General features: G+C 38.0%; 1 protein-coding gene across 1 annotated transcript in view; it reads right to left on the bottom strand.

Moving 5' to 3' along the window:
• The window catches only part of stxbp5l (syntaxin binding protein 5L), a 134,930-nt gene that overhangs the window by 92,940 nt on the left and 29,008 nt on the right, over nucleotides 1-12,982 (bottom strand). Inside the window, exon 2 of the mRNA XM_017309306.1 lies at nucleotides 11,268-11,365. Coding sequence (XP_017164795.1) covers nucleotides 11,268-11,365 — 98 coding nt within the window. The remainder of the gene's footprint in view (nucleotides 1-11,267; nucleotides 11,366-12,982) is intronic.

The raw sequence follows: 12,982 nt of genomic DNA, 5'->3' as shown, positions 1-12,982 counted from the left end.
AGAATTTAATTGTTCACATACTAACATCATTTTAGATTAATCATTTGATAATAAAAAATTCAAATGCAAACCCCTTTGAAGCTAAAAATCTGTCATGCCAATTTACATTTTTTCTGCAGGTCATCCTCAATTTGTCGCTCCATCTTCATGGTAACTACAACAAATATATCAATATATATTTCTGTTGCGAAAACAGACCATTGGAATAAGATGGGGTCACTGCATCCCTGCCTGCAATGGTCTTCAGAGTGATCTTATTTACATTTTAAAAAGAGTTTCTTATAAATTATTCCCCTCTCCCACATCACGTACCTACTTATCTAGCTGCACAGGTGAGGGCATGTGGGAATGCCCTCACCTGTACCAGACCAGTGATCTGGTACAAGTATGTTGTGGGTGGTATCTGTTCACATCTCATGTGGTTTTCCAGAGGCTGTGTGCTCGCAAATATATACCCACTTCAGGGATTTAATAACAGCTGCCTAATCCAATTCACACAGAAGTAGTCACATTATACTCACTGAAGAATGAGAAAATAACCACTCTTGGTACACTCAAAATGAATGTCAAGAACATGCCTTTAAAGCTGATTTCACAAATGCTCAAGTCTGAGTAGTTTCATAACATGTTAAAAATACTGACGTTGAAGCACTTAAACAAAACTCAGCTTAAACCCAGCAGGAAGAGTTCGGGTTAAACAAAAGAAAAGATCACAGCTTTTAGCTTTCCTTCACACGTTTATGACTGATTACTAGAGTTTCTAAAAGTAGATATTTCAGTGATCAGGCCTCTCTTCTGGAACCAGCTCCCAGTTTTAGTCTGAGTCCAGTGTGTTTTGAATACAAAAAGTATTCTGAGAAAGTTTATAATTAGAGAGGCTGGGGTTATCCCAAGCTATATTTCTAGTTATGCTGCTATAGTCTTAGACTGCTGTTAAATGCTCCACATTTAACTAGATTCGCCTACTAATCTCAAATGTTGCTTAATTTGGTTTTATTTCAACTTTTGACTTTATGTCTTCTCTCTTTTTTCTCCTTATGATACACTTGTTAATGTGTTTCAGTGTTTCATCCAGTCTCTCGCCTTGACCAAGCTATCGGTCAAGTTTTTCTGCAATTAACTGCATGTGACAGACTCAGAGCTTATCTCTCTGGTTGTGTTTCTCTCCAAGATGAAGACACAAAAAGAGCTACAACCACTGCCATAATCCTTTTACTTTTCTTTATAGAAAGTGCTCCTGGACCAGTCTGTGTTTACTCCGTCTTCTCAAATCCCCAGTATTTTTGGCAGATGGCTGCTCACACTAAGCCAGGTTCTGGAGGTTTTTTCCTGTTAAAGTGGAGTTTCGTTTCTGTTGTCGATAGACAGATGCTCATCATGAGAGATTGCCGCAAAGTCAGCAGCACAATGCAAGCAACTGCTCCCTGTCGCTACATGCTCATCCTAAAAGTCAGCGTCTCGATTAAATTCTTTTTGTCTCCTCAGGAAATGTTTTACCCAATTTGAATAATAAACTGAGCATTATTTGATAACCAAGATTAGTTTGGAAACTTTGTACCAGACTTGGATTCTATATGATTTGACTGAATGCCAATTCAGGTGTGTTGAGAATTGGCACAATATGAATAAATTGAGTTGAATTAAATAACATTTCAAACTCCAGTAGTCTGAATAGTCTGACATCTCACTGAAAGCTTTATTTAAAAAAAAAAAACCTTTTAGAAATAAATATCTGTCCTTGAGAAGCTTTATCCACATCTCAGATATACCATTTCCATTCTCTCCTGATAACCTTTTCAGCTGTAGCCGTTTCCGTTTATCTGTATCTTCATTTTTTTTTCTATATTTAAGAATATGTGGAAAATCTTGAACATTTCTGTTCATACATGCTAGTCAGAAATTTGACTAAAGGTTTGCTAAGTAGATTCGGTAAAATCTACTAAAAAAGGGTAGGAATAGTTTTGCAACATATTGCACCATGTCCTTCCCATTGTGACAGACTCCATCCACTTCTCAGATGGTGGATGGAGCTCGTCAGATGCATCATTTTCATTTTCTTGCGTCAACCTTTTCAGCTGCAGCTCTTTAGCTTGATCTTCTGATCTAATCTTTTTTTTTTTTTCCTCATGAAAAACCATTACTGTCATCCACGAAGCCACATAGGTGATTAAGAGAAAATGTTCTTTCCTAAAACACCTGCAGTCAATGTGTTCAAATCCCTTTAACAAACATGCTTGTGCTGGAGTAGGAAAGACGTACAAATGCCAAAAAAAGTCCTTTGTCTCCAAAAGCAGATGTCTAGACAAAACGGTTGGACTGCTGAGGGGCTGACGGCTCCAGGCCCAGGCAATGAGGTGAGGAATCAAATTAACAAGGGAAGCAGCTGGCATTGGTAAAGCCCTTTGGCAAGGGTCTGTTGTTTTGCTGATAGACAGAATGAATTAATGGGATATAATGTGTGACACTGCGTTATTTCACCTCATGACACTGATGACAGTCTCCACACGTCTTCTGTATACAATGCATAGACTGAGACACGCCTCTTGTTTATTTGCCATTATAGCACTGACAGGCAACAAAACTATGTTAGGAATAAATATAGTTGAACAAAATCTTTTTTTTTTCTGTTTGCATCCAGTGATTGATTTTTTTTTTCATTTCTTCTCATAATGGGAACCAACAATGCTTTTGGTAATTGTTATCCATCTTTCTGCATGGAGTTTGCATGTTCTCTCTGGGTATGAATGCATGTTTTTATGGTTGTTTGCTATTGTATTGTGTTGTTCTGTGTTGCTATGCAGCATGATGCAGTTAACTCTATGGGCTTACAGTTTTGTGAAAAAGGGGTGGAGAAAAATCGGGTGCTTCCCAGATCTCCAGTCATTTAGCTACCCAGTGAGCTCATTGCTCCCCTTCTCACTGATTAACTGGCTACTTTCAGTGAAAGTAGTCAAAACCGCTTAATTTTTATAGCCACAGGTTATTACACCAAGGGATGTCGGATACACCGTTCAATAATAAAATTTTGTTAATTTATGTTAATTTTCTGCATCTATAGAGCCCTCCATCTTTACAGTGAATAGATGATATGCAGGGGACAGTTTGGAAGGATTTTTGCTTCAGAAATGGAATAACAGAGATATTGTAAGGACTTGTGAGACATACAAGACGGTGCAAATGTGATTAAAATGTCAAATATTCTAGTGTTTGGATGTACCATTCACATGACATTCTGACAAGAGCTCTGTTTTAATTTGTGGAGTTGTTACTTGGACGTCTGTCCGAGACCGACCCAATTAATACCTCCTGCAAGTGAGGCAGGGGAAAGCAGATTTTACAGACTCCATTCTTGTACGGTGGAGCAATTTATAAAAATGAAATTCAGCAATGCGTTTCCAACACAGACTGTAAAATTTGTGTCAATTTGACAAATTAAATCAACACTGTGACTTTTGTCACTCACACACCATTAAGAGTCAAAAGTACATTCAGTACATTTTTATCACAATCCCAATTATTATTTCTCTATTTTTATGTTTTAATAGGATGCAGACAACTTTGCATAACTGGACATGATTGCTTATTTGAAAGAAATAAACACTCTGGGACAATGATGCAGTTTATTTGCCTTGTGTATCTACTTTGCCACTGGTCACACCTACAAACACAAGCTACACAAACTCGTTCACACATCATGATGTAAAGCCAGACAGGTAAATGAAATTTTGACAAGATAAAAATGTTGCCCTGGTCACTGATTAAATAGCAGCTCAATGATCTTAGCATTCACCCATTCAGTTGTGTGATTTTTGTAATTGCTAAAAGAAATATGTAAAGTTCTACTGAAGTTTTCAGTGACCTTTCTGTCATGAAGGTAGAAAAGCAAGCTTTAAATATCACAGGGGGAAAAAAAGCAAAGGTCAACAACAAACCTGAACCTTTCTTCATATAGATTTAACAATTTCAAGATTAATTGTTCTAGTTTCTATACTTTTAGTGCTTGTGAATGTGAAACAGTTGATCTAAAATTTACATTTGTCAAATGATTCAATAACTGATTGTAGTATGATCACCACATATATGAGTCTAGATTAATAATAAAAAGAGAGACAGGCCCACACAAAGGGCAAACTCTTCAAAATGCTGCAATCAATGTAGCAGCAAGTACCTTGAAGATTTGAACAAAGACTAATAATCACATTTATGTGAAACTTTGATTTTTTTTTTGTTTATATGATTGCAAAATTACAACCCGTTTAAAAACACTCCACTTTTACATTTTTAAAGGGACAAAATTCAGCAAATTGGCTCCATGGCTCATTAACCTTTAGGKTAGTAATCAGTACCATTGGCGTTTTTCAGAAGTTCACTAAGCGATGGTATTAATAGGCATCTGACCTTTTATCCCCTGACTTATCACCMCGTCAAGAGTGAAAGGAAAGTGAAAAAGTGGCACTGAGAAAAGAGTTTTAAAAAAGTCAGGAGGAACATAATGGAAAGAAGTTTATATTAAAAACCCCTTGATTGCAATCAGACAAAGGAAAAAGGTCTAGTGTCCCCCCTTGCACAGATTGAAATTTATTTTTTTTATTTAATCAGTGCATACCTAGCAATAATAACATTTCAATAAACTGAAAGCAACAGCCTTTCCAGGAAGAACATTTCCCAGTTTGTTTATGCATCCTATTTCTGACTACCTYGATGGATCTTCAGAAMATTTTTACACTAATGTCACTAATGTAAAAATAGTGAATGAGTTTGAGTCAAAAGCTTCCAGATCTACTACAGTATAAGTTTGTAAAACAGGTCATTTTTTGTTTCAGCACACTTTAGCACAGAACAAATACAGTTCCTTGMATGTCATTAAGCTTGACCAACATATTTATAAWGTCATCTCGCTGCAGTTGGATGCAGTAAGGAACCTATGTTGTTTTTAATAGTYGCCATCTAATCAAAATATTCTGATTTTGCTGATGCCCAGCAAAATCAGAATTTTAACCTTAAAATTCTGATTAGATTTTTAATGTTCCATTGCACTGAGCAATGGAACATTATGAATTTTTAAAGTTCTTGTCGGTTACAGCCCAAATCATTATTGATTCTGCATGATATATTCACTATGTTTCCATATTCTCATCCACTCTGCCTGGTTARCAGCATTAYTTTCCTGTCCCTATGTTGACTAATTTAACTACTACTGAATCATGTAAAATAGCATATGATGAAAATATAGATTTATTTTGGTTCTGGATGATAATTTTTAAGACACAGACCACTAAATGTGTCAAATTAGACTTAATTATTTATAAGGTATTTGCAAAAGTGAATTAATTTTACTTTCAAAYGCTTGACTTGGACCAATCAAAAACACTATAATCTTTCTTCAGTGTTGAGTCCAGTACAAAGAAAATTTTCAATTCTGTCAATGGCTGTGTWTTATAGCAAKTCTTCATTAACTTTCTAATTGTGAGTGAACTGYCATGTGAAAGTCTACATCRAGTTTTCTGCAAGTTTTTAACAAACATGCTTTTATGAATCAATTTTAGTGCATTAATGCCCTTTTCTAAGTGTTAYTTTTATTTTATTTCTATAAAATTAACCAAAGATTATAGTAGCAATATGAGTTAGTGAATAMGGACCTAAAACATTAACCTAAATTATCTTTACAATAAACAAATATTACATAACAGTAAGTTTGGAAAAAAAATCCATTGTGGATTGATGTCCTGGAAATAACATTCTCATAGTTTTAAGCTGCTAAAATGTGATGATCTACCCGACTTKCTGTTAGGCTTCCTTTCCTTTGAAGATTTATTTACTTTTGTTGAAAATAACAGTAAYACAACATATTTTTACCAGAAGAAATGGAACTTCAAGCATTAAGAAGTCAAAGAGAAACCTAGGATCTTGTTCAAATTGCTCCATTGCCTGTTTGTACCCAGCCATTACTATTTCATCCCAACCCACTTTCATTTTGCACCAGTAAATGAACCATTTTAAACTGACGCTGTATGGTATTAGGAAAACGTGATGCTATATTTTTATTTTTTTTAACCATGTCTTGTCCAGCTGTGGAGCAATCAGACTGGTTGCCTAATAGTTTTACTTTCACAAATGGAGCATTTCACTGCATCGCTTCACTTCACTTATATTTTTTAAAATAAAAAACTGTTATAATTTGCTTTCGCAGACAAATTTCTATCGCAGGTTATAAAAAGATAGAAAAGAAATGGAGAAGAGAAAAATGGAAAAGATGTCGGGAAAGGAAAGAGGGAGAGAGGGAAGTGAAAATATAACACTAGTAATCCACTTCTGTACTTGCAGGAATACAGAAAGAGAACACAGAATTTTGATATTATAGTTGAATATTTCTATTAAAATATTGATTAAATATCATGAACAATCTTACTTTTGTCTTCATCACAATGGCCCACCATTTTGCTTGAGCTTTCAAATCTCAGACACTATCATGTGACGCATCGACACAAAAGCCAGGCAAGTCGCTACAAAAGTGTGAAAATCTAGTTGATAAGGTTCTGTTCTAAAGATGAGGCAAAAATACCACACGGTCAAATAAAAGCAGAAAAGAAATGAYGATCATGTCAAAGTGAAGCTTGTTGGAAGGAAAGCAAGAAGAAATGGGTGTTACAGGATTTTTGATATTACTGTGGATTTAACATTCATTGAGACATTATAATAAAAAGCAAACTAATTATTGATTAGTTATAATTTATTAGCGCTTTTCTGCTGAGCAGCATTCTGCTAAGACACCTTTAAAGTGAGTACAAACTAAAAGTATCTTAGATTATAAGTGGGAGGCTGGAGATCTGACTAAGTGAAATGAAATTCAGCCACAGTAWGACATTTGGCTGCAGCGTCTACRTACAATGTCATCACTTCCACATGTGCATGGCCATGGCAACAGTTGTGTTGATAAGTTGTGTTGCTTCTGAACACACCATAAAATAGAACAGTGTGCAAGTAAAACACAGCCATACCCTTGAAGTGAGATGTATCTGATCRTAGCACTGACCACCAGGTACCTTGAACAGTCACTKCTGCACACACAGCAAAATGTTCATCATGCGGCACATAAAACATAGCCACCAGCACAGTGACAATCATGAATACATAATAGTCTACCTGATGTGTGTGCTTGTCTATCTGGCACTACCGACCTGTCCTCTCTCTCTCTCACACACACATACATTGTAAAGACTGTCTGATTAATAATAAACTATAACAGATGCTGTGTGTTTACTCAGAGCCACCTTGTCCCATTCCCAGCCCACGCTCCACTGGCCAAATTAAGTTTCATCCTCAAAACCAGAGCTCGAGTCCCWTTTCACTCAGTGATGGTGGCTGCTTAACTTATCTTGATTACTTAGCACTGTCAACAAAATTTCCACAAAGTCTCTGCAGAGCCCAGGGTTGATAGAAGGGCTTGTGATATAAGTTTCACTCAAATTTGTCCTCACTTATCAACTTCAAAAGATCAATTTAAACTAACTTGTTTATTTTCTTCATGCACACCACAATGCAAGTTACGTTTCACTAAATGAAATAAATATTCCCTGCGATACATGTCCTAATTAAGGTGCACACACCTCCGATTGTGCAAACAAGTTGGTTGCTGATGGGCCAAGTGAAGCTGGGGTTTTATTTAGACTGCATTTCTAAATGTATTGATTATGTTAAAGGGAAGTCTTGTCAACAAATGTGCAATAAGCGGGAAAAATAAGGAAAAAATGCAATCAGCAATAAAATACTGGAGTCTCTAGAACATTAGCACTGTAAGCTAACTGTGAACTGTAACTGTGAAACTGATTTTCAATTATGATTCCTGGGTTTTGTGTCATCTTAAAACATGCGCAGAAATAAAATAAAAATACATTCTTCAAGTAGCATAATAAGAATACAATAACATTTGACTGAGTTGATCCACAATAATCCTGAATTGCTGCCCAACACTTCAGACTCAATCTGGCTTGGAGAGTTGGTCCCAACGTGTCACATAGCTTAATATTATCTGACCCCTGTCTTCTTCCTCTCCTCCACCATTTTTTCCAATCCTCATATCAAACTCGCTTTTCTTGCCCCGTCTGATTTTTTTTGTTTTCTCCTTCCCTGATCTTATTGACCGTTATGAGAACTGACGGCCYATCAGGCTCTGGCAATTCTATTACCAGAAGCCTTTTGAAAGCGAATTTACTTTCACAGCTTTGACACACAAACCATTCACAGGTCGGAGGCAAACATGTGTGTGCTCTCACACCTGTAAYGTATTTCTGTGAAAAAAGATACAGACGGGGACTCGCGTAGACAGCCAAAGACTGCACACTCAGCAAGCCAGCTTGCACTGAGAAGTAAAGAAGGAAACGTGCAATTGCAGACTCCTGCCAAGCTCTTCCTGTATTCTGTTTGTACTCAATAAACTACACCTCAGCATATGTTGGTAGTCGCGCCCCAGGCAGAGGGAGGAGTGTCTTAGGGACGCCACTGCAGAGAGCCTAGTTGCCAACCCACTGCGCCAACCCTGATGACATTGTTGCTATGCACTATTCACAAGAGCAAGGCTGGTCCTACTGTGAGTGACTCAGCTATTCAAGTTAAATATGTCACAAAAACGTGGTAAGCATGGGTCATACCGTCTCAAGTTCTTTCAGTAGAATGTGATAAATGGTTGGGTATGGAAGGCAGTTTGTCATTGAGGAAATCAAAGTAGATAATATGGACATTAGATGCCACCTTTCTTTAGAAATCCTAATTCTAYAACAGAAATAGACCCCTTAAACATACCCATCGTCAAACCTAGTCTTCATAAACGTGCCTTTGTCTTACAAAGCYRCACACAGCTGGGGCACTTTGYGGCTTCTTAGACAGACAAAGGCTCATTTTACTTTGTGACAACCATACAAGCTTGCCACGTCTTTCATTTGGGAGTAATCTTAGGGGTACAGATTAATCTTAGGGGTACAGAGAAACCAAAATTCCACAAACACCTTTTTGGGGCATGCCGGAGGGATYATGTTTCTCAGATAGCCAGGGAAACGTAGTTCCCCTGGAGCAAYTGGCCCCCCTGGCTGGAGGGAAGCACAGGCCTCTCTGCGTAGCCTGCTACCCTTCTACCCCTTCCTATCCACTCAGTAGAAGATAAAAGATGGAAGGATGGATGGATATTCTTAGAAGTTTGGTCACACCTGGTATTTTGAGTATCTGAGAAGGTCTGTAACATTTGCACCTTTTATTCCAAATTGTCCTGAAAATGTGTTCATTGAAACTTAAGCACATGTTTTACATACAGTTTGCAAATGATGTGCAGAGTAGCACCCCAACCGAGCAGCCTGCAGTGCGCTAGATCCTGCAGTGTGCAACCACCTAGTGAGCTAGGTGGTTGCCCCAAAGCAATACCTCTACAGGTGGAATATCTAAAATTTCTGTGGAGTTTTTTTTTTAATTATTTATAGTGGTTTAGTAGAAAAACTGTTTAGGTTGTAATTACCAACTTGAAAGCACGGTTTTGAAAAGCTGACATCGGTCATTTTGTGTTAGCCTACCAAAGCATTTTATGTCATGGCCTCTGCAGAGGTCAGTGTTTTGGATTAAGTTCAGAGATMGTTATGTTATAGATTTCCAGAACTACAYCATTTTATTTTGTTATCRTTTTAGGATTATTCCCCATTGTAAACTAAAAGTTACTCTYCATTGCTACATTGCTGGCAGCACCATGTTTAACTGCAGGATCAAATGTCTCTCCCTTCTCACCAATGGACACCGTTTACAAATCAATCAGTCGTCCTTTCATCAGATCAGAGGGTTTCTCCTTTAGGTGCCGTGACTCACTCTGGTTACTTTAAAGCAAAGCCTCAGCAGGATATCATCTGGCTTTTACTGAGAAGATGCTTCAGTCTAGCCACTCTTCTACAAAGGCCTTATTGGTGCCTCCAGGCACTTAAGTCTATAGAGTATATGATGGAAAACGTTGCCCCTAAAGAAACCACTAAACACAGTCCCCAACAGTCAATAAATATTGGCATMTCTTTTCTTTACATCTGAGCTTTGAAATCAAAAGATTTAATGTAAAAGTAAAATACAGCTAAATCTTAAATTCATTTAAAAAAAAGTGAGGAACATTGCAGAAAATGACAGCAGACTTTCAAATGCCTTGAAGGAGAAATGCGCTGAGAAATACGATGAAGGACAGAGGAAGGGTGAATTGGATAAATACAGGAAGAAAAAAGGAGCAAAAAGGTCCTCCAGACAGCCGGCATTACGGGGTGAGGCTGAGAAAAAGTTAAATAAAGAGAAGTGTGTGTATGGGTCTAAGCTATAGAGAGAGAGAGACGGAGTCAGCGACAACCACATGGGAGTTGGGGAGGGTGTGTGCAGCATGTCAATACAAATGCTAAATCACTCAAGGGCTTTCATCCAGCTGAAATTTCAGCCTTGCTTCAAAGTCAGGTGTAATGCAGAGAAAAAGGAGGGGTTGAGGTAGAGAGGAATTTAACAGATGTTTGCATTTCATTGCGCTACAATGAATATATCAAGTGTAATCCACCAAATCACCTTATGATTTAGCTCATCCTGACAAATTATTTCAAAAACATATAGCAACATCTCCCTCMGTTGCTGCCTTTATTCYGTTTCTCTCCGTACMGAGAGATCTGCGCTCAATCTACTCGTGTATAACCACATGCGAAAGCCTCGACTATGGCTTGCCGCCTTCGGCGCAGCCTCCCTGAAGAGATGCTTGGAAGCCTCGGTATTTATGAGGGTGTAATATCCTACCTGGGCTGCACTCGCAAATCCTCTCTCATCCCTGTAACGGGGTGGCCCAGGGGAAGGATGGGGCTGTTGGATGGACGGTTCTGAGWCTGCAACACGACAACTGAGCAACATGATATGACAGGACAGAGAAAGGGGAGAGGAGGAAGGGAAAGCCTGAAGAGTAGAGACCCCTGCTTCAAAACACAACCTCTGTGGGAGGATAAGCTGCAAAGATTTAAATGGATATCTATTTGGAAATATTTCATAACTAGGTATGTTATTCTTGACATTGTTTCAATTACATCTACTTATGTTTTTGCTCCTGTTGGCAGGAGATAGTATATCTTTGCTGTGATTGATGAAGTTTAATTATACAAATGCAATAGTGTACAGGGTYAAAGGCCACATCCTCAAATTATAGAATGATGCAGTGTTTTCATAATACTTTSAACAAGTCTCTATTACCCCATAAATGTAAGACGAAATAAATTCAAGGATACATTCGTACACCACCTGATCTTGAACCAATGGCCAGGATCTTCTGCACGGGGTCAAAGGCCAAAGATGTGGGTTGGTACGGGAATCCATGCCGAACCGTCTGCAAGAAAAACAGTAACGTAAAATATCAATACAAATAATATCTATTTTACTTTTCATGTTTACTAAATCAAAGGTTATTTTGCAAGGAAAATATTTTATGTCTTTCTTTATTGCTCCTGTAGGGATCACATCAACACACGAGGGGAGAAGAATCCCACAAGATGTAGCACATCATTTTAACTTCATAATGTCAAGAACAATTGATAGTAGCAGATATAAAAAGAAGRAAATGTTCTACCTGTGACATTTTTGCTTTATTATTATTCCACCTGGCTGCTACTTTTGTAATGTTTATAGAAAACCTGCAACTTGCAGTCGAGARAAATCATTAATCTAAGAATCTACTGTCTTTGATTTATCCGAGATCAGGTTGCAGCGATAATGAGTCCAAGWGGGAAAACCCAAACATCTTTCATACTTATAGTTCCTGAAACAACTTTTTTGGTCTAAGCAGGTAACCATTGAATTAAAGCACCTGGAGGRATCATCATCCTATACCTGAACCACCTCTACGCTCTTAGCTCAAAGCAGCAGCTCTGCTTTGAGCTTCCCCTAGATAGGCACACTCTTTCCTAAGACTGAACCCAGTCGTCCTGCAGTGGATGCTCATTTAATCCACGCTTGAATATAGACAGAAAGGGAAATCGAGAGCTTGGTTTTTCAGCTCAGCTGTTTCTTTACCACAATGCCACACAGCAGGATTCACATCACAGTCAAAATTGTAAAAATCCATCTGTCCTTGACTGTCTTCCTACYATTATTCATGAATGAGACATTAAGACAAAGAAAAACAGCATTTGTAAGAGACTCGCATTTTACAGTTCCCCTTTTTCCAATCAACAACCAAATTACTTCATACTCGGCTCCAAAACCACTCCAGTGCATCTACCGTCATGATTTGAAGTTGCCAACAGAACCACATCAGCCACAAAATCAAATATGAAACCTTTCTGTTCACTAACCAGTCACCTTCCTTTCCACAAACAAGATTAACGACCAGAAGCAGCCCTGACAGAGTACCACTCAATTCTAAAACAAGGTTATTTGCAGAGAATGCAGACAGCAGAATGAGGAAAACGTCATTGTCTTCTGTAATATGTTGTGTCTATTATTCTCTTTTGCCAAAACAAAACAGCATAGCTTTGAGGAAAAAAAAAATAGATCAACCAAAGCAGAAATAAAAAGGTTTATATTTTGAACTCCATCAATCTGGAACCATTGTACTGAGATGCAAGGGAATCACTTCTTGAGAATCTATCAATAAACTTTACCTTCTGTTCACAATGCAGCTGGATTCTSATATGGAGTTAATTGAATTAGCTTCAGCTGTCTCATTCCAGAGGCTGACAAGGCAAAACAAGGCTGTCTCTCAAGGCCCACTTTGAAAGGCCCTGAATGCTCTGCAGCTGTCTGCCATTAGTCATGTTAAATATCCCAGCGGACTGTCACTTGCAATAAACCTGCTCTGAGGGGATGTACATGAGAAACACGGCCATGATGGCTGCTGAATAAAAGCCCACTGCAGTATGAGGGAATGTCCTAATAAGATGCTATATAAAAAACGGCACCCTATGCAGAGCTGCTAAATCAATGGTGTGACACAAACAACCCACTG

The sequence above is a fragment of the Poecilia reticulata genome, linkage group LG2 (assembly GCF_000633615.1).
Source record: "Poecilia reticulata strain Guanapo linkage group LG2, Guppy_female_1.0+MT, whole genome shotgun sequence".
NCBI lineage: Eukaryota > Metazoa > Chordata > Actinopteri > Cyprinodontiformes > Poeciliidae > Poecilia > Poecilia reticulata.
The sequence above is the reverse complement of the archived record's forward strand: the minus strand, read 5'-3'. Positions and strand labels throughout refer to the sequence as shown.